Source organism: Trichosurus vulpecula, chromosome 6 (genome assembly GCF_011100635.1).
Source record: "Trichosurus vulpecula isolate mTriVul1 chromosome 6, mTriVul1.pri, whole genome shotgun sequence".
In the NCBI taxonomy this organism is placed as follows: Eukaryota; Metazoa; Chordata; class Mammalia; order Diprotodontia; family Phalangeridae; genus Trichosurus; species Trichosurus vulpecula.
In genome coordinates this window covers 270,399,699-270,427,360 of record NC_050578.1, presented here as the reverse complement: position 1 = coordinate 270,427,360, position 27,662 = coordinate 270,399,699, and the positions used below count along the sequence as shown (strand labels likewise).

At 41.9% G+C, this 27,662-nt stretch overlaps 1 protein-coding gene across 1 annotated transcript; it reads right to left on the bottom strand.

Moving 5' to 3' along the window:
- Nucleotides 1–8,697: 8,697 nt before the first annotated feature.
- Nucleotides 8,698–24,350, bottom strand: LOC118855196 (mucin-2-like). Its single transcript, XM_036765285.1, has 7 exons — nt 24,073–24,350; nt 20,395–20,532; nt 19,272–19,325; nt 18,967–19,119; nt 13,950–14,105; nt 8,972–12,355; nt 8,698–8,757 (listed from the first exon to the last, which is right to left on the bottom strand). The coding sequence occupies exons 1-7, from the start codon at nt 24,229–24,231 to the stop codon at nt 8,698–8,700; spliced, it is 4,104 nt and encodes a 1,367-aa protein (XP_036621180.1). The 5' UTR covers nt 24,232–24,350.
- Nucleotides 24,351–27,662: the final 3,312 nt, after the last annotated feature.

Sequence of the window (27,662 nt, the reverse complement as noted above, 5' to 3'; positions counted from 1 at the left end):
TGTCAACTCTTTTGACAAACTCTTTTTCCAGGTGGGTAGATGGAACTTTTACAGTGTCTGTTGGTAAACTTTTGTCAGAGGAATGAGACAGTTGTGTACATTTACTCACTGAAATAAGTCCAAGAATAGAAGGGCTTTCTGTGTCTTCTTCTGATAGGCTTGTGTCAGAGAAATCAGAAAACTGTCTGGATTCTGTTTGACAAACTGGAAGCAAGAAAGATGAAACTTCTTCTGTTTTCACTTTCAATGGACTTGAAAGAGAGGAAAAAGGAAATTGGGTTGACTTGTTGACTGAAATCATACCAAGGTTTGAGGGATGTTGGATGGATTCCTTTGATTTCAGTGGCCCTGGGAAAGACTGAACTTCTTCTATGCCAACAGCTAATGGACTTGTATTGAACAAGGATGTAGATTGAGATGATTTGCTCACTGTCACAGCTAGGTGGGTGGAGGGAACTTGTAACGTTTCTGTTGGCAAACTTTTGTCAGAGGAGTGAGACAGTTGTCTCACTGAAACATGTCCCAGGCTAGAGTGGCTTTGTGTGTCTTCTTTTGGTAGACCTGTGTCTGGCAAATCAGAAAACAACGTGGATTCTGTTGGACAATATAGGAGCAGTAAAGCCTGAATTTCCTCTGTGTCATTCATTGAACAGATGTCAGAGGAAGAAGGAAATTGGGTGGACTTATTGACTGAAATCACAACAAGGTTTGAGGGATGTTGGATGGATTCCCTCGACTTCAGTGGACCTGGGAAAGACTGAACTTCTTCTATGCCAGCAGCTAATGGACTTGCATCAAGGAAGGATGTAGATTGAATTGATTTGCTCTCTGTTACAACAAGGTTGGTGGAGGGCATGTGTAAAGTTTCTGTTGGTATACTTTTGTCAGAGGAGTGAGACAATTGTGTACATTTGCTCACTGAAACAATTGCAAGCGTAGAAGGGTTTTGTGTGTCTTCTCTTCGTGGAGTTGTGTCAGAGAAATCAGATAACTGCCTGGATTCCATTGGACCAAATGAGAAAGATGGCACTTCTTGTGTGTTTGTGTTTAGTGAACTTAGGGCAGAGGAAGAAGGAAATTGGGTGGACCTGTTGGTTGAAATCACACCAAGGTTTGGGGGATGTTGCATAGATTCCCTTGATTTCAGTGGAACGGGAAATGACTGAACTTCTTCTGTGCCTTCAGTTGATGGACTTACTTCAAGGAAGGAAGTAGATTGTGGTGGTTTGCTCTCTGTGACAGCCAGGTGGGTGGACAGAACTTGTAAATATTCTGTTGGCAAAGATTTGTTGGAAGAGTGCGAAAATAGTGTGCATTTGCTCACTGAAATTGTTTCAAGTGTAGAAGTGCTTTGTATATCTTCTTTTTGTTGACCTGTGTCAGGCAAAGCAGAAAACGTACTGGTTTCTGTAGGCAAAAATGGAAATAAGGAAGGTGGAATTTCTTCTGTGTCATTCGCTGAGTGGATGTCAGAGGAAGGAGGAGACTGGGTGGTCATGTGTAATGAAATGACACCAACATCTGAGGCATTTTGGATGGATTCCCTGGATTCAAGTGGACCCTGGAAAGATGTAATTTCTTCTATGCCTTCTGCTAATGAACTTGCATCAGATGAGGAAGTAGATTGTTTTGGTTGGCTCTCTTTGACAGCCAGGTGGGTGGATGGAGATTTTACAATTTCTGTTGGTAAACTTTTGTCAGAGGAGTGAGACAGTTGTCTCACTGAAACATGTGCCAGGCTAGAGTGGCTTTGTGTGTCTTCTTTTGGTAGACCTGTGTCTGGCAAATCAGAAAACAACGTGGATTCTGTTGGAGAATATAGGAGCAGTAAAGCCTGAATTTCCTCTGTGTCATTCATTGAACAGATGTCAGAGGAAGAAGGAAATTGGGTGGACTTATTGACCGAAATCAGAACAAGGTTTGAGGGATGTTGGATGGATTCCCTCGACTTCAGTGGACCTGGGAAAGACTGAACTTCTTCTATGCCAGCAGCTAATGGACTTGCATCAAGGAAGGATGTAGATTGAATTGATTTGCTCTCTGTTACAACAAGGTTGGTGGAGGGCATGTGTAAAGTTTCTGTTGGTATACTTTTGTCAGAGGAGTGAGACAATTGTGTACATTTGCTCACTGAAACAAGTGCAAGCATAGAAGGGTTTTGTGTGTCTTCTCTTCGTGGAGTTGTGTCAGAGAAATCAGAAAACTGCCTGGATTCTATTGGACAAAATGAGAAAGATGGTACTTCTTGTGTGTTTGTATTTAATGAACTTGGGGCAGAGGAAGAAGGAAATTGGGTGGACCTGTTGGTTGAAATCACACCAAGGTTTGAGGGACGTTGCATAGATTCCCTTGATTTCAGTGGAACCGGAAATGACTGAACTTCTTCTGTGCCTTCAGTTGATGGACTTGCTTCAAGGAAGGAAGTAGATTGTGGTGGTTTGCTCTCTGTGACAGCCAGATGGGTGAACAGAACTTGTAAATATTCTGTTGGCAAAGATTTGTTGGAAGAGTGCGACAATAGTGTGCATTTGCTTACTGAAATTGTTTCAAGTGTAGAAGTGCTTTGTATATCTTCTTTTTGTTGACCTGTGTTAGGCAAAGCAGAAAACTTCCCGGTTTCTGTTGGCGAAAATGGAAATAAGGAAGGTGGAATTTCTTCTGTGTCATTCACTGAGTGGATGTCAGAGGAAGGAGGAGACTGGGTGGACTTGTCTAATGAAATGACACCAACATCTGAGGCATGTTGGATGGATTCCTTGGATTCAAGTGGACCCTGGAAAGACATAATTTCTTCTATTCCTTCAGCTAATGAACTTGCATCAGACAAGGAAGTAGATTGTTTTGGTTGGCTCTCTTTGACAGCTAGGTGGGTGGAGGGAACTTGTAACGTTTCTGTTGGTAAACTTTTGTCAGAGGAGTGAGACAGTTGTCTCACTGAAACATGTGCCAGGCTAGAGTGGCTTTGTGTGTCTTCTTTTGGTAGACCTGTGTCAGGCAAATCAGAAAACAACGTGAGTTGTGTTGGATAATATAGGAGCAGTAAAGCCTGAGTTTCCTCTGTGTCATTCATTGAACAGATGTCAGAAGAAGAAGGAAATTGGGTGGACTTATTGACTGAAATCACAACAAGGTTTGAGGGATGTTGGATGGATTCCCTTGACTTCAGTGGACCTGGGAAAGACTGAACTTCTTCTATGCCAGCAGCTAATGGACTTGCATCAAGGAAGGATGTAGATTGAATTGATTTGCTCTCTGTTACAACAAGGTTGGTGGAGGGCATGTGTAAAGTTTCTGTTGGTATACTTTTGTCAGAGGAGTGAGACAATTGTGTACATTTGCTCACTGAAACAAGTGCAAGCATAGAAGGGTTTTGTGTGTCTTCTCTTCGTGGAGTTGTGTCAGAGAAATCAGAAAACTGCCTGGATTCTATTGGACAAAATGGGAAAGATGGTACTTCTTGTGTGTTTGTATTTAGTGAACTTGGGGCAGAGGAAGAAGGAAATTGGGTGGACCTGTTGGTTGAAATCACACCAAGGTTTGAGGGACGTTGCATAGATTCCCTTGATTTCAGTGGAACCGGAAATGACTGAAGTTCTTCTGTGCCTTCAGTTGATGGACTTGCTTCAAGGAAGGAAGTAGATTGTGGTGGTTTGCTCTCTGTGACAGCCAGATGGGTGGACAGAACTTGTAAATATTCTGTTGGCAAAGATTTGTTGGAAGAGTGTGACAATAGTGTGCATTTGCTCACTGAAATTGTTTCAAGTGTAGAATTGCTTTGTATATCTTCTTTTTGTTGACCTGTGTCAGGTAAAGCAGAAAACGTACTGGTTTCCGTTGGCGAAAATGGAAATAAGGAAGGTGGAATTTCTTCTGTGTCATTCACTGAGTGGATGTCAGAGGAAGGAGGAGACTGGGTGGACTTGTCTAATGAACTGACACCAACATCTGAGGCATGTTGGATGGATTCCTTGGATTCAAGTGGACCCTGGAAAGACATAATTTCTTCTATTCCTTCAGCTAATGAACTTGCATCAGACAAGGAAGTAGATTGTTTTGGTTGGCTCTCTTTGACAGCCAGTTGGGTGGATGGAGCTTTTACAATTTCTGTTGGTAAACTTTTGTCAGAGGAGTGAGACAATTGTGTGCATTTGCTCACTGAAATATGTCCATGGATAGAAGGGCTTTCTGTGTCTTGTTTTGGTAGACTTATGTTAGGCAAATCAGAAAACTTCCTGGATTCTGTTGGACAAAATGGAAGCAAGAAAGATGGTACTTCTGTGTTTACATTCAGTGAACTTGGGACAGAGGAAGAAGGAAATTGGGTGGAATTGTTGACTGACATCACACCATGGTTTGAGGGGTATTGGATATATTCTCTTGATTTCAGTGGACCTGGGAAAGATTGAATGTCTTCTCTATCTATAGCTGATGGACGTGCATCAAAGGAGGATGTAGATTGAATTGATTTGCTCTTTGTGACAGCCACGTGGGTAGAGAGAACTTGGAAATTTTCTGTCAGCAAACCTTTGTCAGAGGAGTGAGACAGTTGTGTGCATTTGCTCACTGAAATAGATCCAAGGATAGAGGATGTTTGTTTGTTTTCTCTTGGTATATTAGTGTCAGAGAAGTCAGAAAACTGCCTGGATTCTTTAGGACAAAATGGAAGCATGAAAGATTGAATCTCTGTGTTCACATTCATGGAACTTACCTCAGAAAAAGAAAGGAATTTTGTGAGCTTGCTAACTGAAATAACACCAATGTTTGTTGGATTTTGAATGGATTCCCTTGATGAAGGAGGATATTGGAAGGAAAGAATTTTTTGTGTGCATACAGTTGATGAACTTGCATGAGAGGAGGAAGTAGGTTGTGTTGATTTGCTCGCTCTGATGGCAAGGTGGTTAGAGGGAACTTGTAAAGTTTCTGTTGGCAAATTATTATCAGAGGATTGAGGAAATTGTGTGTATTTGCTCACTGAAAGAGATCCAGTGATAGAGGGAATTTGTATGTTTTCTCTTGGTAGACTTGTTTCAGGCAAATCAGAAATTTGCCTGGATTCTGTTGGATAAAATGGAAGCAAGAAAGATGGATCTTCTGTGTTCATATTCAATGAATTCAAGTCAGAGAAAGGAAGAAATTGTATCAGCTTGCTGCCTGAAATAACACTAAGGTTTGAGAGATTTTTGTTGGATTCCCTTGATTTCAGTGGACCCTGGAAAGACATAACTTCTTCTATGCCTATTGCTGATGAACTTGCATCAAAGTAGTTAGTAGATTGATTCAATTTGCTGTCTGTGACAGCCAGGTGGGTAGAGAGAACTTGGAAATTGTCTCTTGGTAAACTTTTATCAGAGGAGTGAGATAGCTCTATGCATTCACTCATTGAAATAGGTCCATGGATGGAAGGCGTTTGTGTATCTTCTCTCAGTAAACTTGAGTCAGATTCTGTTGGACTGATTGTAAGGAAGAAAGATGGAATGCCTTCCATCCTCACATTTAGTGAAGTTGGGTCAGAGACAGAAGGAATTTGTGTCTGTTTGCTAAGTGAAATAGCAGCAAGATTTGATGTATGTTCTAATGATTCCTTTGATAAGAGTGGACCTATGAAAGATATAATTTTTTCTGTTCCTACTGTTGATGAATGTAAGTCAGAAATAAAAGAAACTGGTGTGGACTTGGGAAGTGTAAGGATGCCACAAGTAGAGGGAACTTTTGCAGCTTCTATTGATGAATTAGTTTCAGAGAAAGCAGAAACATTTCTAGATCCTTTCAATGAAACTGGAACTAGGAAAGGTGGTAGTTCTTTTTTACCTGTACCTGATGAACTCAGATCAGAAAATGAAGGAAACTTAATAGGCCTGATGCCTGAAATAGCAACAAAATCTGAGGAACACTGTGTGGATTCTCTTGATGAAAGCGGACCAGAAAAAGACGTAACTTCTTTGAAGTCATCAGAGAGTGAAGGAACTTGTATCAATTTGTTCATGGCAACAGCATGGTTCTTTGAGAGAAAGTGTATGGCTTCTTTTGATGACCTTGTATCAGAGAAATCAGGAGCTTGTGTGGATTTGTTTGATGAAAGTGGAACTGGGAAAGATTGAATTTCTATGTATTCACTTGATGTTGAGTCAAAAAATGAAGGCCCTTGTGTGGATTTTGTCATTGAAATTCCATTAGAGGAAGAAGAAAATTGTATAGATTTACTTGAAGAAATTGTACCAGCAGAGGAAGGAACTTGTGAAGATTTGCTTGTTGTAATAGGTCCAGAAAAAGGAACATCTATGGGTTCCCTTGATGAACTTGAGTTAGGGGAAAAGGAACCTATTGCAAATTCATTTTCTGGAACAGAATCTGAGAAAGAAGAGAACTGTATAGATTTTCTATCAGAAATTAGAACATTTGTAGATTCCCTTGATGAGCTTAGTGCAGAGAAAGAGGGAACTTCAGTGACAGCTGTTGGTGCACTTGGGCCTGAGAAAGAGGGAAAATACACTGATTTCCTCAAGATAGTTGGGACGGAAGGAATGGGAGCTTCCATAGATTTCATGAGTGAACTTGATTTGGAAGAGGAAGGGAGAATTTGTATGATTTCATTTGATTTACTTGGCCCTGAGAAAGAGGCCAACTGCACAGACTTGTTCAGGGCAAGTGGGCCTAAAGATGTCACTTCTTCCGTAGATTGAATCATTGAACTTAAATTGGGTGGAAGAGAATTTTCTGAGACCTCTGTTGAGGTAGCCGAGCCTGAGATAGAAGGAAATGTCACAGATTTGGTCAGTGAAAGTGGGCTTGAAGGTGTGGCATCTTCCGTAGATTGAGTCATTGAACTTAAATTGGGTGGAAGAGGATTTCCTGAGACTTCTGCTGAGATAGCTGGGCCTGAGATAGAAGGAAATTGCACAAATTTGGTCAGCGAAAGTGGACTTGAAGGTGTGGCATCTTCCATAGATTGAGTCATGAAACTTACATTAGATGGAGGAGGACTTCCTGAGACTTCTGTTGAAGTAGCCATGCCTGAAATAGAAGGACATTGCACAGATTTGGTCAGCAAATGTGGGCTTGACAGTGTGGCATCTTCCATGGATTGAATAATTGAACTGAAATGGGATGGAGGAGGATTTTCTGGGACTTCTGTTGAGGTATCCATGCCGGAGATAGAAGGACATTGCACAGATTTGGTCAGCAAAAGTGGGCTTAAACATGTGGCATCCTCCATAGATTGAGTCACTGAAGTGAAATTGGATGGAGGAGGATTTTGTGATACTTCTGTTGAGGTATCCATGCCTGAGATAGAAGGATGCTGCACAGATTTGGTGAGCAAAAGTGGGTCTAAAGCTGTGGCATCTTCCATAGATTGAGTCACTGAACTGAAATTAGATGGAGGAGGATTTTCTGGGACTTCTGTTGAGGTAGCCATGCCTGAGATAGAAGAAAGTTGCATAGATTTGGTCAGTGAAAGAGGGCTTGAGGATGTGGTATCTTCTGTGCTTTGAGTTATTGAAATGACAGTGGATGGAGGAGGATTTTGTGGTACTTCTGTTGAGGTATCCATGCCTGAGATAGAAGGACACACAGATTTGGTGAGCAAAAGTGGGTCTAAAGCTGTGGCATCTTCCATAGATTGAGTCACTGAACTGAAATTAGATGGAGGAGGATTTTCTGGGACTTCTGTTGAGGTAGCCGTGGCTGAGATAGAAGAAAGTTGCATAGATTTGGTCAGTGAAAGAGGGCTTGAAGATGTGGTATCTTCTGTGCTTTGAGTTATTGAAATGACAGTGGATGGAGGAGGATTTTGTGGTACTTCTGTTGAGGTATCCATGCCTGAGATAGAAGGACACACAGATTTGGTGAGCAAAAGTGGGTCTAAAGCTGTGGCATCTTCCATAGATTGAGTCACTGAACTGAAATTAGATGGAGGAGGATTTTCTGGGACTTCTGTTGAGGTAGCCGTGGCTGAGATAGAAGAAAGTTGCATAGATTTGGTCAGTGAAAGAGGGCTTGAAGATGTGGTATCTTCTGTGCTTTGAGTTATTGAAATGACAGTGGATGGAGGAGGATTTTGTGGTACTTCTGTTGAGGTATCCAAGCCTGAGATAGAAGGATGCTGCACAGATTTGGTCAGCAAAAGTGGGTCTAAAGCTATGGCATCTTCCATCGATTGAGTCACTGAACTGAAAGTAGATGGAGGAGGATTTTCTGGGACTTCTGTTGAGGTAGCCATGCCTGAGATAGAAGAAAGTTGCATAGATTTGGTCAGTGAAAGAGGGCTTGAAGATGTGGTATCTTCTGTGCTTTGAGTTATTGAAATGACAATGGATGGAGGAGGATTTTGTGGTACTTCCGTTGAGGTATCCATGCCTGAGATAGAAGGACACACAGATTTGGTGAGCAAAAGTGGGTCTAAAGCCATGGCATCTTCCATAGATTGAGTCACTGAACTGAAATTAGATGGAGGAGGATTTTCTGGGAGTTCTGTTGAGGTAGCCATGCCTGAGATAGAAGAAAGTTGCATAGATTTGGTCAGTGAAAGAGGACTTGAAGATGTGGTATCTTCTGTGCTTTGAGTTATTGAAATGACAGTGGATGGAGGAGGATTTTGTGGTACTTCTGTTGAGGTATCCATGCCTGAGATAGAAGGACATTGCACAGATTTGGTCAGCAAAAGTGGGTCTAAAGCTGTGGCATTCTCCATAGATTGAGTCACTGAACTGAAATTAGATAGCGGAGGATTTTCTGGGACTTCTGTTGAGGTAGCCGTGCCTGAGATAGAAGAAAGTTGCATAGATTTGGTCAGTGAAAGAGGACTTGAAGATGTGGTATCTTCTGTGCTTTGAGTTATTGAAATGACAGTGGATGGAGGAGGATTTTGTGGTACTTCTGTTGAGGTATCCAAGCCTGAGATAGAAGGACATTGCATAGATTTGGTCAGCAAAAGTGGGTCTAAAGCTGTGGTATTCTCCATAGATTGAGTCACTGAACTGAAATTAGATGGAGGAGGATTTTCTGGGACTTCTGTTGAGGTAGCCGTGGCTGAGATAGAAGAAAGTTGCATAGATTTGGTCAGTGAAAGAGGGCTTGAAGATGTGGTATCTTCTGTGCTTTGAGTTATTGAAATGACAATGGATGGAGGAGGATTTTGTGGTACTTCTGTTGAGGTATCCATGCCTGAGATAGAAGGACATTGCACAGATTTGGTGAGCAAAAGTGGGTCTAAAGCTGTGGCATTCTCCATAGATTGAGTCACTGAACTGAAATTGGAGGGAGGAGGATTTTCTGGGACTTCTGTTGGTGTAGCGATCCCTGAGATAGAAGGAAATTGTACATATTTAGACAGTACAAGTAGGCCTGAAGGTGTGGTGTCTTCTATGGATTGATTTTCTGTGGCTTCTGTTGGTGTAGCTGTGTATGAGACAGAAGGAAATTGTATAGATTTGGTTAATGCAAGGAGGCTTGAAGGTGTGGTATCTTCCATGGATTGATTTTCTGTGGCTTCTGTTGGTGTAGCTGTGTATGAGACAGAAGGAAATTGTATAGATTTGGTTAATGCGAGGAGGCTTGAAGGTGTGGTATCTTCCATGGATTGATTTTCTGTGGCTTCTATTAGCGTAGCTGTGTATGAGACAGAAGGAAATTGTATAGATTTGGTCAATTCGAGGAGGCTTGAAGGTGTGGTATCTTCCATGGATTGATTTTCTGTGTCTTCTGTTGGTATAACCATTTCTGAGATAGAAGGAAATTGCACAGATTTAGTTTGTGCAAGGATGCCTGAAGGTGTGACATCAGTTGATGCAGCTGTGTATGAGACAGAAGGAAATTGCATAGACTTGGTCAATGCAAGTAGGTCTGAAGGTGTGGCATCTCTGACTTCAGTCAACGTAGTCGTGCATGAGACAGAAGGAAATTGCACAGATTTGGTCAGTGCAAAGAGGTCAGAAGATGTGGCATCTCTGACTTCAGTCGATGTAGTCATGCATGAGACAGAAGGAAATTGCATCGATTTGGTCAGTGCAAAGAGGTCAGAAGGTGTGGCATCTCTGACTTCAGTCGACGTAGTCATGCATGAGACAGAAGGAAATTGCACCGATTTGGTCAGTGCAAAGAGGTCAGAAGGTGTGGCGTCTCTGACTTCAGTCGACGTAGTCGTGCATGAGATAGAAGGAAATTGCACCGATTTGGTCAGTGCAAAGAGGTCAGAAGGTGTGGCGTCTCTGACTTCAGTCGACGTAGTCGTGCATGAGACAGAAGGAAATTGCACCGATTTGGTCAGTGCAAAGAGGTCAGAAGGTGTGGCGTCTCTGACTTCAGTCGACGTAGTCGTGCATGAGACAGAAGGAAATTGCACAGATTTGGTCAGTGCAAAGAGGTCAGAAGGTGTGGCGTCTCTGACTTCAGTCGACGTAGTCGTGCATGAGACAGAAGGAAATTGCACCGATTTGGTCAGTGCAAAGAGGTCAGAAGGTGTGGCATCTCTGACTTCAGTCGACGTAGTCGTGCATGAGACAGAAGGAAACTGAAGAGATTTGGTCAGTGCAAAGAGGTCTGAAGGTGTGGCGTCTCTGACTTCAGTCGACATAGTCGTGCATGAGAAAGAAGGAAACTGAACAGATTTGGTCAGTGTAAAGAGGTCTGAAGGTGTGGCATCTCTGACTTCAGTCGACATAGTCGTGCATGAGACAGAAGGAAATTGCATCGATTTGGTCACTGCAAAGAGGTCTGAAGGTGTGGCGTCTCTGACTTCAGTCGACGTAGTCGTGCATGAGACAGAAGGAAATTGCATCGATTTGGTCAGTACAAAGAGGTCTGAAGGTGTGGCATCTCTGACTTCAGTGGACGTAGTCGTGCATGAGACAGAAGGAAATTGCATCGATTTGGTCAGTGCAAAGAGGTCAGAAGGTGTGGCATCTCTGACTTCAGTGGACGTAGTCGTGCATGAGACAGAAGGAAACTGAAGAGATTTGGTCAGTGCAAAGAGGTCTGAAGGTGTGGCGTCTCTGACTTCAGTCGACGTAGTCGTGCATGAGACAGAAGGAAACTGAAGAGATTTGGTCAGTGCAAAGAGGTCTGAAGGTGTGGCATCTCTGACTTCAGTCGACATAGTCGTGCATGAGACAGAAGGAAATTGCATCGATTTGGTCAGTGCAAAGAAGTCAGAAGGTGTGGCATCTCTGACTTCAGTCGACATAGTCGTGCATGAGACAGAAGGAAATTGCATCGATTTGGTAAGTGCAAAGAGGTCAGAAGGTGTGGCATCTCTGACTTCAGTGGACATAGTCGTGCATGAGACAGAAGGAAACTGAAGAGATTTGGTCAGTGCAAAGAGGTCTGAAGGTGTGGCATCTCTGACTTCAGTAGACGTAGTTGTGCATGAGAAAGAAGGAAACTGAAGAGATTTGGTCAGTGCAAAGAGGTCAGAAGGTGTGGCATCTCTGACTTCAGTGGACATAGTCGTGCATGAGACAGAAGGAAATTGCATCGACTTGGTCAGTGCAAAGAGGTCTGAAGGTGTGGCATCTCTGACTTCAGTCGATGTAGTCGTGCATGAGACAGAAGGAAATTGCACAGATTTGGTTGGTGCAAAGAGGTCTGATGGTGTGGCATCTTCCATAGACTGACTTTCTGTTGCTTCTGTTGATGTAGCCCCATATGAGACAGAAGGGAATTGCACAGATTTGGTCAATGCAAAGAGGTCTGAAGGTGTGGCATCTTCCATGGATTGATTTCCTGTGGTTTCTGTTGGTGTAGGTGTGCCCGAGATAGAAGGAAATTGCACAGATATGCTCATTGCTTCTAGTTTGAAAGCAATGGGATCTTCTGAGCTGGAGGTAGAGACACATTTTGTGGATGCACTAACTGAACTTGTGCTGGAAGAAGGAGGAAATTCTGTTACTTCTCCCCCTGAACTTAGATCTGAATATGAGGAAACTTGAACAGATTTGTCCACTAAAGTTGGTTCCAACAAAGATGATCCTTGTGACAATTTACTTGAACTTGGGCCAGAGAAATATGAAACTTGCTTGGATTCACTTGTGGAAGTTGAAGTATTGCATTGTGGATTTTGTGTTGAAACTGAAAATTGAATCATTTCTTCTGGTACTTTTGGGGAAGGCGGTGGAGGAGGAGGGGGAATGGGAGGGGGAGGGGGAGGGGGAGGAGGAGGGGGGGAAGAAGAAGGAGGTGGGTGGGTTACAGGACTTCCTAAAGATCTTAGTTTAAAGAAAGTGTAGCCTCTAATTAAGGAGACCGATTTTTTTTCCTCATTTTTGTCAGAATGATTTTTCTCAATCTGGATTTGCAGTTGGTTTTCCACATTCTCAGTTTTTTTGGGCTCCTTGACTTCAGATGACCCAAAATATGTATTCTGTAAGCCAACCAGAAATGACAGGTATTAATCTCCCCATAGCCACTTCCTGTGAGAATCATCTTCTTCCCCACAGCTCCTCCTCAAAGCCCATCTACTTCTTTCTAAGCATTCCCAGTCTTCTTTAAGGTGCTCTCTCATCGCCATCAAATCCTTTCTTCCCTTTCTTACTGGGGTATTTCTACCACCCACTCTGATCATATTGCACCCTGTTTCCTGTTCTAACAGTAGGGTAAATACATTGCTCAATAGGGTATTTAGCAAGTGACCATTCCATACATGCTCTACTAGCAAAACAAAACAAAACAAAGAATTAAATCTAGAAAGGTAGATGAATCCATCATTGTTCTTGCAAACAGCTCCAACGCTAATTGTTTTAGAGTTACCCAAGGGAAGAAGTGGACGCCTCTCCTCTCACTGAGGCAGAAATGGTCCTACCCACCAAAATGTCACTTAAGGCTGTATTGGTGAATGACGCATAATTTCTTCAGGAGAATGTGCTGTTTCTTTAGGTTCAATATACATTTTTAAACAGAGCAATAAATAAATCAAAACCAAACAGCTGGTATTCATCATTCTTATTCCTTTCTATGGCACCCTTGGATGGGATGCCATATTTTATAGCCATGCTATTGAGTCTTAGAAGGCAGTGATATCGGACTTAAGAAGGACTCAATGAATGTGAGCTGCTCTCAATATGGAATGTGGGCAGTACTCTTCTAGTTCTGTAAATCTTTCCTAGAGACACAAATGACCCAGCTTTTCAAAGGATATATCAATGGTGTCATCTACAGCAGTTTACACCACACTGGAAAAGGTCCAGCAAGGACCCCTGTGAAGCTGAGCTATCTAGGAATTGGTCCAGCTAAGGGTATAGGGGGTCATTAAGAGATGAGTGTCTTGGTCATGCCAAAATATTTTCTCATTTCCCTTTCAACTTCTTTTCCTCCTATTTATCTTTGGAAGGATGGTGATCTTACGTGTACAGAATAAGTGAATCATTGGGTGGTAATGTTGAATGTTCAATTAGCATTTCATAAAAGTATCCAAGCATCTCAAGAGAAGTGTTAGACTTTTCCTTTCCCAAGGTGGCAATAATATTGGATACTCATCTTTTCTTTTATGTTGTATAGGGCTCTTTGTCTACATTATGCTGTTTGCTCTCATACATAAAAAGTATCTACTACAAGGAAAATTCTCCCTCTTCTTCACTACCCAAGTTGCATAAAAGATACAGACTCAGGCAAGTTAAATGATGTGTCCATGATCACAAAGCCAGTGGGTGTGGATCTTAACCCATGATTCTCATAAAGCCAAGCTCAGATCCAAAACCATGGGGTTTTAGTGGCAACTAGGGATGCTGGCCCTGGGCCTAATAAAAGAAGCACAAGAGGAGCAGAGACCTTTCTAGGAATTGGGAGGAGCAGGGTGTCTTTGATCCCCAAAAGTGGGGCATTTCTTCCTGGTGGAAAGCGTCCTACCACTTTCTTACTAACACCCCCTCCCCAACACTCCCTCCACTTTCTGCTCAAAGGATTCCTGTGCTTCAGTCCACTCCCTCAGTGCATCTTAAAGAAGCTGCCAGTCCAGTCACCTTCCAAGATGTCACAGCCTGTCTTGGTTCTCTCAGTGATGTTGAGCTTGCCTCATCTTCAGGGCTTTCCCCTGTTCTTTTCCACTTCAAGGCTAAGACTATTGCAGCAATGGAGAATTGGAGGATGGTGAGGATCAGCAAGACAGACAGAACACCCTGCAAGAGACAGAGGTGAGCAAAAGGTGGTGCTGTCCAACTTTCAGAGGGTTTGAGGCAATGGGCATCTGAAGCAAGCAGGCTGGATGCTGTCAAGAAGGTCAGGAAGCAGGCCAGGGGCCCATCCTTCATCTGCTCCTGCTGTCATGGGATGTGGGTTTGGTATCACATTATCATCACTGCAACAACCCCAACAATGACTGGCATTCATGTAGCATTTGTAAGATTTATAAAACACCTAATGTTGATTATCTCACTTGATCCATATAACAACCCTGTGAGGTAGATGCCATCTTATGGATGAGGAAACCGAGAATGAAAGAGGTTAAGTAATTTGTTCAAGACTCTTAAGAGGTTAAGACACAATGTGAAGTATCCAAGATAGGATTTGAACTCAGATCCTTCCATTCCACCACTTAACTTCCTCTAAGCCAACTTAATATTGCAATTAAGCTTTTGTGTGTGTCATGGACCCCCTTGGCATTTTGGTGAAATCCTATGGACTCCTTCTCAATAATAGTTTTACATGCATAAAATATATAATTTTAAAAGGAAGCCAATTATTTTGAAATGTGTATAGCTTTATATATATGTATATATATGCACACACACATATATATATCTATGTGTGTGTGTGTGTGTGTATTGACAGAGCCCAAGTTAAGAGGCTGTGCCATCAAGTAACATTCAAATGTTCACCATTGCAGAGGAAATGCCGTGGGTGGCTTTGGTCCCTTCCTTCTCAAACCCATTCTGGAACTGGAGTATGACTTTACTCCTATAGAGCTCATCTTCGAAGGAACCCCTGAATGGGAGATAAGAGTTATGGGAACAGTTCCTTGTTCTGACCTGGAATTCTGATATGGCGTACAGCTCAGAAGGTGGGCAGGAAGGAAATGGAAGTATGGAAAGTTGAAGACAAGGTTTCCTGGTGTGTTGGCTTTACAGGTAATTGACTAGGTTTCCTACACCTGGAATCTCTGCCATGTAGACTAGAGCAACAAACCAAGCTCTGTTTCTTTCACATTTCCCTGTCCTGGTGAAATTTCTTTCTAACATATACTAGCATAGAGATCCAGGAGTAATTGAGACTATGGGAGTCCATCTCAGCAGGCAGTACATTTCATTGTTGTGCAGTTCTAATGATTAGAACTTCTTTATTTAAGCCAGAATGTACCCATTGAATCCTTCAGGTGAGAACCCTTCAGGTGATCTGAAGAAAACAATCATGGATGCCCCTGGTTCTCTCTGTAAAGGATAAGCACCCCCAATTTCCTCAACTTTTTCATATTAGATAGTTCTGGTTCTCCCATAATCTTGGTCCTTCAGTTTCTGAATTATCTCTCTTAAAACATGATGCTCAGCTGGAGCACAGTTCTCTAGATATATTCTCTATACTGACCAGGCCAAGAACCTTTCCTTTTTCTATAATCTCCAGTTCTGCCAGTGAAAACCTAAACCCATCCTAGATCTTTTGATATCAGCATTCCTTTTGTTGATCCATATGGAGCTTGCAGTGAAACAAAATCCCAAATCTTTGTTATGAAAGACTCACAAGACAGATCATCCCCAGCAAATCTTTGTGTAGTAGATTTTTTAAAACATGACTTCAAACAGATTCTTAAATTTTTGTCAAGTATATTTTGTAATTAAATTGTCTTCGTTTCCAAGTATGTCCCTCACCACCTCTCCCCTCTCCAAAGAGCCATCCCTTATAACAAAGAATAAAAAAGAGACATTCCCCCAAACTAACCAGCATATTAACCAAGTGTGACAACATATGTGATGTTCCACACCCATAGTCTTATCCCTTTCCTGACAAGAACGAGAGGTACATTTTCTCATCCCCTTTTAGGGGCCAAGCTTGGTAATTACTATTATTCAGGGTTATGTAGACCTTCCTTTTGATTCTTGTCAAATTTCATATGAGGTGATTTGGCTTCCTTGTCAAATCCCCTTCCAGGTTATTTGAATACAATTAAGTCAAACTGCCCCTAGGACCAATCTCTGAGGGACCTGCATTTCCAGAGAAATATCCATTCATACTTTCTTTGCTGCCTCTCAGCTAGTTTCCAAATCTTGAAAACATAGGTCTCTTAGGATAGTGACTAAAATTTTGATTTTGATGGTATGGGAACCTCAACCAATGAAGGTTGGTAGCTTTGCTGAAACCTGTGGTCTTGGAGAGTTGTTTAGAGTCTTGAGGGTTTAAGTGAATAAATCAGGCATAGCTCAAAGACTGGGATAAAGTCACCGAGGTGACAAGCCAAGTACTTAATATCTATGACCCATGGACCTAGAATTGAAACTGATCTAAGCTCATGCCCAAATAGAGCTTGTACTATGAAACACTTTGGCCCTCAAGCCATAGGGACTAGATTGGACTCCCCAGGGAGTTCCATGATAAGTTTCCCCCCCCCCCCCCCGCCCCCGCAAGAATCAGTGTTTGAAGTGGATCCCCTTGATGATACTTAGGAAGGCAAAGAGGTTAGCATGAGGTGTTAAGAGTCAGGAAGACCTGCTGCAGGGCCTGCCTCTTACCCTTAGAAATCCTCACCTTCCTTCTGTGTAAATCAGGCTTCTAGTAGGGCGCAGAAGGGCTGAGGGCAGGATAGAAGTAGTTTCCTAGAGTGAGTCAGAAAATTGAGAACCCTTTGGTTCTCCTCTAGTAACCTCTGAGCTAGTGCTTTGACCAGCCACAGAATTGAATCAGTTCAGTTATTTGATGAAATAACTTATAACTTCTTGCTGCCTAGATGCATTATTTAAAGGAGAAAAGCAAGAACTTTTTTCAGTCACATTGTGGGTCAGTGAGAATAGAGGAAACTGGCATCTCCCAGTAGATACTGAGTTGTCTTAGTTTCTGTCCTTTCAGTTCAAAAAAGGTTAAGTCTGAGGAATTGAGATCCATGAGCAGAATCATGAAGTTTAGTCAGTGGTAACTGGAAGTCTAGAAAGCTTCATCTCATTTTAGGGAGCAGATAGAATGTATTTATGAATGAGTAAAACATTGAAATGATTCTTGGATTTAGAGATAAAAGAAATCTCAGAGGCAATGTAGTGTAATCAATGCATTGCTAGGTTTGAAATCTGAAGCTGGCCCAGATGCCTCCTCACTCTGGGACCTCAGGTAGTCATTTCACATCCTTACATCTCATTTTCTGCGTGTAAAATGTGGATGATACCAGCACCTACCTTATACGGGATCACCAGGAGGATCAAATGTAATAATGGAAGTAAACCACAGTTCTATTATTAACACCATTCAAAGCCCCTAATTTTACAAATAAGAAAATGAGACCCAGCCATGGGAAGGGATGTGCCAAGTCACAGGAATGGTCAGACAGTGCTTTGCATCCATCCTCTCATTTGTTTCTCATAAATGTCCTATGATATGAATGGTGGAGGTATTGTTATCTTCATTTTATAAATTTAAAAACTGAGAAGAAAAAAGGGTTCTGACCAAGGCCACAAAGCCAGAATTGAAATTCAGGCATCTTGCCTTTGTATCTCAAGTCCAGGATGCCGTCCTGGGCTCCTCTGATGTCAAGAAACATCCGTTAATCATTAGATAATATCTCATTTGAAATCTACATTTACATTATGTATCAATGTTCTAAAGTCTTTATAGAGTTTATTCTCAGAAGTAACTTCAAGATTTTCTCACTGATCCTAGGCCATCTCATTGACTCCCTCATTTTGCTTAGGAAAACTTTTAATTTTTTTAGAGGTATTGCAGAGCTAACCTTCAGTCCAGGCTTCCCCCATGGCATCTCTCAAATCCATTTCCTACTCTCCCCTTACACAGTCCCCACCATCCTTGACGAATGCCTAATGCCTCTCCCCGCACTATTACAACAGCTCCCTCATTGGGCCTCCAGCTTCCAGGCTCTTCTCTGTCTAGTTCCTCTTCTACAAATCTGCCTTATTGTCATCCTGAAACCCAAATTTGATGAGAGTTCTATGGCTTCCATTTATATATAGGATTAAATGTTATTCTTCAGGCGTTTTTCAGTCATTTGCAACTCTCCATGACCCGATTTGGGTTTTCTTGGCAAAGATACTGGTGTGGTTTGCTATTTCCTTTTCCGGATCATTTTGCAGATGAGAAAACTGAGGCAAACAGGGTTATATGACTTCCCCAGGGTTACACACTTAGTAAGTATCTGAGGCTGGATTTGAACTCAGGAAGCTGAGTCTTCCTGACTCCAGGTTTGGTACTTTGTGCACTATGGCGCCACCTAGCAGCCCAAGGATAAAATAACCTCCTTCCCCATGGCTTACATTTCCTGCCCTATTACATATTATTTCCCTTTGTTTTTTTTTTTTTAATTCCAGCCCATCTGGCCCACCTGTTTTTCTGAACTTAAAGAAACTGAGGTTGATCGAGGTTAACTGCCTTAGCAAGCCAATCACGGTGTGAAGCAAGTCTTCCTGATTTCAGGTTTAGCAGTCTATCCATATTATCTATCACCTAGCTGCCTCAGAACACACATTCTGAATTTCTGGGCTGTTAGTTTAGTTACATTTTATTCTACGGTGTGAAGCAGCTAGGTGCACGGTGGACAGAGTAGTGAACCTGGAATCGGGAATCTTCCTGAGATGTTCCATTGACCCAGGTCTTCCTGTGTTCCAATCCAGCCTCACACACTTAGCTGTGTGATCTTGGGCCAGTCCCTTCACTCTATTTGCTGCATTTTCCTCATCCATAAAGTGAGCTGGAGAAGAAAATGGCAAACTATTCCAGTATCTTTGCCAAGAAAACCCCAAATAGGTCACAAAGAGTGGGATACGACTGAACATCTATGATATAATTCAGGTTATGCTAAGAGATTTCAACATATGGAGTAAAATGACTTACATGAAGAAGGATTTCACTCATGATACATATGCTGCCTGCTGAAGGGCGAACACATTGAAGAAACTGCTGGACAGAGAGGCTGTAGAAGAGGACGCCTATCCCAGATGCAGAGACCATGGCACTGAGAACATCCATGTAAAGACTCATGCGATCCTGAAAGAGAGTAACTGTGGATGCTCAACTGCTGGTCCTTCCCATCAGCCAGAGCTTCCACAGTGCCCGAGGGGAGAGAGTTCCCAAAACAGGGCACATATGTTATATGGAGAAAACCATATACATAATTTGAATCAAGAGTCCGTTCTTACCTGACTTTCATATTTCACACCATTAAGAATGGTAAAGACTCCTGTAATGGTGTACTGTGAAGAAGAGAGCAAATTTGTTAGTGGAACCCAAGTAGCCTCCAGAGGCTGCACATCTATTGATTTATACCATCACCAAACCCTCAGGATATCAGCAGAGTGATTCAAAGCAGCAGAGAGATGCTATAGTGGGGTCAAAGGGGAGTGCAATATAAGTAATAATATCATTGGGACAAAAGAGAAATCCAGGCAGAATTCTAGGAGAAATTTCAGGTGAGAGAGATCACTTTCAGTTGAGGTGATCAGAAAAGTTTTCATGATTTTCAGCAGGTCTCAAAAATGGAAGAGGTCACTCCAGGCCTGCCACGGAGAGGGGCAGAAATCAAACCTCAGAAATGTAAAAGGGCCAGGTAACAGTAGGGACCCAATGGAGAGTAGTAGTCCACTTGACTTAAAAGGTTGAGTATATAAAAAATGTTAGCATGCTTTGAGGCAGAAAGGGTGTGTGAGAACCAGAGTGTGAAGGGTGTAGACTACCAGGATAAGCTAAGCATTGGGAAGACCATGAAGATTTTTGTATGGAGTAGGGGAGGGATCAGGGTGGTATCTTCTGAACACAACACATGGAAAACTGTGAATGGGTTAGAAATGGGAAAGGAAGGCAGCAAGGAGCTCCTGAAATGTGGAACTCTACCAGCCATCAATCTCATTCTCTCAGTATTGGCTTTCAAGTGGTCACATCTTCCAGATTGCTTTGATTATTTACCCAGTTTTCTAAGGGGAAGAAGAACTGAGAGGAGTCCTTCAGAGTCTCCCATAAAGCCATGTTTATACCTTGTCCTAGGAGAGGTTTCTACTGCTCATGGTAGATTCTGAGATTGCTGGAAATCTGGTCAAGTGACTGGACAAAGAATACAAGCTAGGCACCACCTACTGACTCTGTCCTATTGGTGTCCAGCATAGGATGAGACAGGCAGGCTTTCTCATCCTTTCACAATTCTTTGCAGAGTTGGACAAGCCTAGCATCTTACTTATATGGATAGAATCAGGTTCCTGGACACTACTAGGAATTTCAAAATGGTGTTTTCAGCCTGGTATCCAAAATTATTCTGTTCATTATACTCACACATGCTCCTGTCCAGAATGGATATCGTGTGATAAAGAAACGAGGAATACTTGACTTTGGAAGGCCAGTTTTGTTGGTGTTGGAAAATAATAAGGCTCCAAACAAAGTGATGATTAGACCTATCAAAATCTGGAGAACCTGTGTAAAAAATAAAATGGAAAATTTGGAAATGGGTGTAAGAGTGGGCTCTTAAATAAATGAATCCTCATCCACCTTTGGGAGCTCAGGGAGAGCTTTCATAAGGGGAGGGGTGGGCCTGTTACCCACCAATCTTCTATTCTCTTTCTAATCAAGTTCTTACCCTGATTAGAAATGAGATTCCCTGACCTCCAGCAGATGAGGCAGCTAGATGAAGGGCATAGGGCAAATAGATGACCTTGAGATGACAATTCTATTCAATGAAGGTCAGCAAACACTAAGTACTCCCTGTGGGCCAGGTACAATGTTCAAATCTGGGAATAAAAAACAGGAAAAGGAAACTGTCCTTGCCCTCCAGGAGTTGACATTCGGCTGTAGCTGGCGATACAGCGGTTAGAGTGTTGGCCTGGAGTCAGGACACCTGAGTTCAAACACAGCCTCAAATACTCGTGAGCAAATAGCTTAATCTCTCAGCCTTGCTTTCCTCATCTGCAAAATGGGTGTGTTAATAGTATTTACCTCCAAAGGTTGTTACGAGGATCCAATAGGACAGTATTTTTAAAGCACTTAGCACAGTGCTGGTCACATAGTATGTGCTTAATAAATGCTTACTCCCTTCCCCTCCCGATGGATACAACATTGACATAAGAAATTAAATACAAGCTAATAAAAAGTAATTTCCAGAAGAGAAGCACACTAATAATGTTGGGGAGAGAGGGAATCAAGAAAAAACCTTTGGGAGGAATTGGCATGTCAGCTGTTCTTTGAAGGGAGTGAGGGATTTCACTCAACTAAGAAAGAGAAGGGGTCACGTTGAAGCTCTCAGGGATCGCCTGTGCTGAGCACTGGAGACGGGATAGGAAATGAGGCATCCAGGGAACAGAGAGCAATCCAGTTGGATCAGAATGAGTAATGAGTGAAGGCAGACAGTGTGAGTTGTATGGGGTGTGCTATATTAAAGGCTTTTGATGCCAAGCCAAGGAGCTTGTATTTTACCATAGACAATAAGGAACCATTGAAGATTCTTGAGTGCAAGGGGAAGCAGTCAGAACTGTGTTCTTCAGGTTGGTCTCTAGGTGGAGATTATGTCTGATAATCACTTATTCAACAACATCATTTGATTAAGGAGAGAAGGAAAACAGGGAGTAAAACAAACAGCTTCCTTATACTAGTCCATCAGGCTAGGAAAGACATAATACAAGGCCAAGATGGCAGATTGGGGTGGCTACCCAGCTAAACTCTCCCGTCATTCCCCTCCAAACAACTGCAAAATAATGCCCCAAATCAAATTGTGGAATGGTAGCGCAACAAAAGGTCAGAGTGAGACATCTTTCTGGCCAAAGAAAAGTTAGGAGGTCAGCAGGAGGGGTTTGTGGCATTAGGGCAGAGGCCTGCCCAGAGCTCACACTACAGTATTGGCAACAGAGGCTGCCAGCTACAGCAGCAACTTTGGAAGTTCTTAGCCCAGAGACAGTAAGGAGATCAGACAACTGGTCAGAGATTATAGGGTACCCTTTGCTGGCATGGTACAGCTGGCACTAATTTGCAACTCTACTAACTGTACGCAGTTCTGTGTCTCCGTTACAGGGCAGAGAGGAGCTCTAGTGGTCAGTCACAATGGAGCAGGAGCCCTGGTCACAGTTCCAAAGCAAAAAGAGCATTACCACCTGTGCTGCAGTGGATCAGGGGCCCTTCCTGAGTAAAAACCAGAGTACAGACCAGGAAAGCAATGACCATATATCTTAACCAGGACCACACTATCCTGGAAGTATGAAAAACTTGTAGACCCCCAGAACTATCTCTGAAAACAGCATCACAAAAAAGCCTAAAGCTTAGGACAGTGCCTCCTCACCCCAAGGGAAGCAGAACCCAACTTTAACATGAAGTTCAAAGTCAAGAAATAGGCCAGAAAATAAGCAAATAACAAAGAATTTGACCATAAAAAGCTCCTGTGATGGCAGGCAAAATCAAGACAGAAACTCAGAAGAAGATAACAAGGTTTAAACAACTACAAAGAAAGCCTCAAAGAAAAATGCTAACTGGATCCAAATATAACAAGAATTCCTGGAACATTAAAAAAGAGATAAGTAGTAGAGGAAAAATTGGAAAAAGAAATGAGAGTGATGCAAGAAATTTATTAAAAAAGAATTAATGGCTTGGTAAAAGAGGCACAAGAAATGCTAAAGCAAATAATACTTTAAAAACAGAATTGACCAGGTGGTAAAAGAGGCACAAAAAGAGAACTCCTTAAAAGGTAGAATAGGTCAAATGGAAAACGAGGTACAAAAGCTCACTGAAGAAAATTATTCCTTAAAAATTGGAATTGGGCAAATATAAGCTAATAACTCCATGATATAGACATCAAGAAAAAATAAAACAAAGTAGGAGAGGAAAGGGATAAGATATATATATATACACACACACACATATGTATATATGTTATATTTGTGTATATATTTATATATATCCTCATTTATGTATAGAAATGTAACGTACCCAATAGGGAAATAGGAGGGGAAAGGGATAAGAGAAGGGGTAGGGGATGATAAAAAGGAGGGCAGATTAAAGGAGGCATTGGTTAGAAGTGTAATAGACTTTTGAGGAGAAGGGGAAAGAGAAGAAGAAGAAGGAGGAGGAGGAGGAGGAGGAAAATGGGATGAAGGGAAATACACAGTAATCATATATGTGAATGGGATGAACTCACCCATAAAACAGAAGCAGTTAGCAGAATAGATTAGAAAGTAGAATCCAACAATGTGTTGTTTACAAGAGACATACTTGAAACAGAAAGACACACAGAGTTGAAATAAAGGCCTAGACCAAAAATCTAAGATGCTTTAGCTGAAGTAAAAACAGACAGGGGTAGCAATCATAGTCTCAGAAAAAAGCAAAAGCAAAAACAGAACTAATTAAAGGAGATAATAAGGGAAAATACATTATGCCAAAATGTGCCATGGACAATGAACTTGAGGGAGGAACTTTTGTTTTTGAATTCTCAGAGCTTAGCACATTGTTTGGTACATAGTAGGTACTTAACAAACACTTGTGGACTGATAATATAGCTCCTGTTTCTCCCACTGAAAGGGGCAGGATTTAAATTTGTTTCTCTACCCACTATACCACAATGCCCCTTTGTATATAGAGAGAGCCATCTTCTTCCTTAAGAGTTCCCACCCAACTTTGGGGTCTGTCCCCATTCAAGAAGTGATCCTCAAACTCAGGGCAGGGTTTTTTGTTTGGAGATTTTTTTTAACCATAAATATTTTGGTTTTAATCGTCTTATATGTCAACAACTTTGGCTATTGTTTTGAATCAGTTAACTGCCTGTTAGAAAATTAAATTAAGGTTAGAAAACAGAAGATTAGGGTTTGAATGTCTCATGGATAGTCTACAAAGAAACTTTTAAAATGGTTATACTTAGTCTTTCTCTGTGACCCTGCTGCCTGCCAGACTGAGTCCCCAGTCTGCAGTCATACTGACCTAAAAGACTAAAAGGAATGATCAGCCTCTTTTTTGGTATGAGGAACAGATCTGACTTACCCCCATTATATTTGGCTTCCCTTTAAGCAAACTTGGCACAAAATGTTGACATTTATAAGGAGTTGCAGTCATTTTTAGCTTTCTTTTATGGCGAGGATTTAGAAACTTCTTCATATTTTCTTTGGCCCTTGGCTTTGCCTCCATGGTGTTGGAATTCATTCTGAGGCAGAGATCTGCTCAGAATCTAAGCAGCCAAGCCTCACCACCCACGTCACATTCTGCTTCTCCTCTGGGCTGCTCAGCTAGTCCTCTGCTTTCTATTGGAATCCTAAAATCATGGAATCCTGGAGTCATAGAGTCATGGAACTCCAGAGTCATAGAGCCATGGGCTTGGGAGGGACCTCTAGGCTTCATCTCTTGGTAGTTACTAATTTTTACATTTTTTTGTCTTATGAATCTGACTATCAGCAAAAACACAAACATTTCTACATAAAAAGAACACCAAAGGGGATTGAATGTGAACCCATGAATTTCTGGCATATGTGATCTGACACTTTTTAAAGTGTCTATTAAAGTTAACTAGGAGAGAGCTGTATCACAAAAACCTGGAGAGAAGAGATCATGAAGGAGAAGAGCCTGGTCAGTAGTATCAAAGGCTACAGAGAGGTCAAGAAGGATAAAGATTGAGAAAAGGCCACCAGATTTGAAAATTAAGAGATCACTGGTTACTTTGGAAAGAACAGCTTCAGTTGAATTGTGAGGTCAGAAGCCAGTCTGTAGAGTTAAGAAGAAGGTGAGAGGAAAGGAACTGGTGACCTTCTCAAGGTGTTTAGCCTTAGCCTTCCTAGAAGGAAGGAGAAATATGGGACAATTGCTGGCAGGGGTGGATGGATAGTGTTTGGATGAGGTTCAGAGGAATAAGAAATAGAAGATTAGCCCCATGGGGATATTCTCTGGGCCTACAGATGTGGCATTTAAAAAGGTTTGAGAGACGTAATTTCTGGGTAATTTAATCATTTTATTAATAATGCCAGCGTTTGAATAAAAGCATGGTTATTTGGTCATGTCTGTCTGTATTAGGAGGGCAGAGTTTATAATTTCAAAGAGGATCATATATATGTCTGAAAGGTTCGGAACTGCTGGATATAAGAAATTCTCAAGATAAGAGGCAGAAGAATCAAAGCATATATTTAGGCTCCACAGTAACCAACCCGTGAACCAGCATCCCCATTTTGATATATTGATCAAAAGCTTCCAGGCCCAATAAGTATGCCGCACAAGAGTAACCAGGAGGCCACAGAGAAGCATGATGGTGTACAGCAAAATCATATACATGCTTCCCCTCTATGGTAAAAAGATTACCCACTGTCCTCAAGTCCTTGTTCAGCTTCCTCCCGTAGGTCAGCTCTGCTACCGGCAGCTCCTGCTTCAGCTTCGGCTGTGGCTGTAGTTATAGCAGCCTCTGGCTCCAACAGAAGCTGTTTTTAACCATCTGGCTTCTGCGGGGGTGTAAGGTACGCCGGGGAAAGCACAGGTTCTTTCAATCTGCTTAAGCAAGGTGAAGGGGTTGACCGGGAAAGCACAGGTTCTTTCGATCAGCGTAAGCAAGGGAAGCAAGGTGAAGGGGCCGACAAGCTTACTCCAATCCAACATACAAACAGCATTCAGTTCAGGGGAAAAAGCCAAACTAGTCAAGGGCACTTGTTTACTAAGTGCTAAGGAGCCCATTTTTGGTTACCAACACACTGTCTTAGATCAAAGAAAATCATGGTGGGGTTACAGTTTATATGCCCTTTTGGAAGAGTATTGTTTCTGAGGGCTGCAATCAACTCTGAATAGTTAGCACTTAATGAGACAATGAATATTACAATGAGTTCTGAACTCTGATTATGTAGTTTACTTCTTAGGTTAAGTCCCAGCCTTGAGCAATCTATTCAAATCATTCATCCTCACCCAAACTGAGCAGAGTACTTACAATGGCTACCCCACCTGGGTGGGGTCTGTATAGAGGAGAAACTTAGCTCAAGCTTCAGAGACCAAGGTCTTGAAATGAGGAAGAAAAAGGGGGAAATATGAATTTTCCCCAAATCATTGACTATTAATAATCATTTCTCTCAAGAACCACTGGAGGAATTCATGACAGTTTCTTGAGAGACACCACCATGCTGACCTAGAGATAAGACATACTTAGTATGGAGGAAATCTACTACCTAGCTCTTTTCTGCCAATCTCTCTGGGGAAAAACAAAACAAAACAGAATTGTTTTTTTTATTTTTGTCAATGACTCAGATAAAGTCACGTATTATACTTGTCCAATGTGTAGATGACACAAAGCTGGGAGAGATCACTAAACACACCAGCTGAAAGCATCAGGATCCCAAAGCACCTTGACAGGCTCTATTGGGCTGAATCTAGTCAGGGACAACTGTAAAATCATGTACTTGGGTATCAAACAAGTGAATTTCTTAAGTATAAGATAGGGAAGACTGATCTAGTGTTCACAAAGTGATGCACGTCCATTCTCTTGTTGAATCCTCACAAGAACCTTGCTTAAAGCAGTATATAAATGATACTGCTACTAATAACAATTATGATGAGGGTGATCACAAACCTACAGCTACTAAGCCTCTATTCTGGTGATGCCTTTATTCCTTGAGCCTTTTACTGCTCTCCTCCTGAGCTCAAGGAAGGCTTATAGAGTGTTACAAGGCCATACTAGTAAATGTTCAACCACTGGACTTTTCAGGAAAAAAAATGTATTTCTATACACTTTAAAGTTTAATCCACATTTGTTAATACTTTCTTAAGTCTATACAATCAACAAAATAGTAACTCAAATTTCTGATGTGTGGGGTTGCTGATTTCTTCTAGGCAAATGCTCCCATTGAAAATTCCACAGTCAGGCTCTCACAAGCAGGTTAGAGCTGCCCCCAGTCCAGGGCCTACTCAGCCCCAGCCCTTCCTGCTAGCTAACCTCTAGGAACTAGCTCTCTCCATTGATCATCTCCCCTGTACTCCCCTTTCTGTTGATATTGTTTCTCCTTTTTTCTCCCTCTATTCCTTTAAGATACACCTGGAGAATCACCTTTTACATGAAGCCTTTCCTTATGCTTCCAACCACTGGTGCCTTCCCCCAAATGACCTTGTATCTCTTTTCTTTGTATGTATTTTTATATGTACTTATATATGATGAGATGAAGAACTATATGTAAAGAGCTTTGCAAACCTTAAATAAAGCCTCCACATCAGCTGGCTTTTACTATATTGTTATGTTCTTGAGGTCTTCCTCATTCAGATGTAAACTCCTCAAGAGCAGGGATTCTTCCTTCCTTCCTTCCTTCCATCCTTCCATGTTGGGATGAAAGACCCTCACCAATTAAATTTATAATAAGGAGCCATTTCAGGGGGGGAACAGAAATAAATTTTATTCAATTCTCGAGAATAGGGCGCCCTATGCCAGAACAAATCTAGCAAGAGAGGCCTTTACAAGAGGCAAAGCACCAATAATTATACCTAACACAAGAGAATTCCTGCCTGCCTCTGACCCTTCTCACCATTGGCTGGGAGGCGAGCTTATAATCGAAGCATGAAAGCTAAACAAAGAACTGGGAAATCGAGGCACAGAAACTCCAATTCCCATTCCCTTAGTT

Excerpts from the sequence above, each read along its gene's own strand:
- LOC118855196 (XM_036765285.1), bottom strand. The coding sequence starts at position 24,231 with ATGAATTCCAACACCATGGAGGCAAAGCCAAGGGCCAAAGAAAATATG. Across the intron at positions 12,356-13,949 it reads AGGCTGTGACATCTTGGAAG|AATACATATTTTGGGTCATC; the intron begins GTGACTGGACTG and ends GTTGGCTTACAG. Across the intron at positions 8,758-8,971 it reads CTCCATCTAATTTCAGTTCA|GCACGGCTACCTCAACAGAA; the intron begins GTGACTCAATCT and ends CTTCTATCTCAG.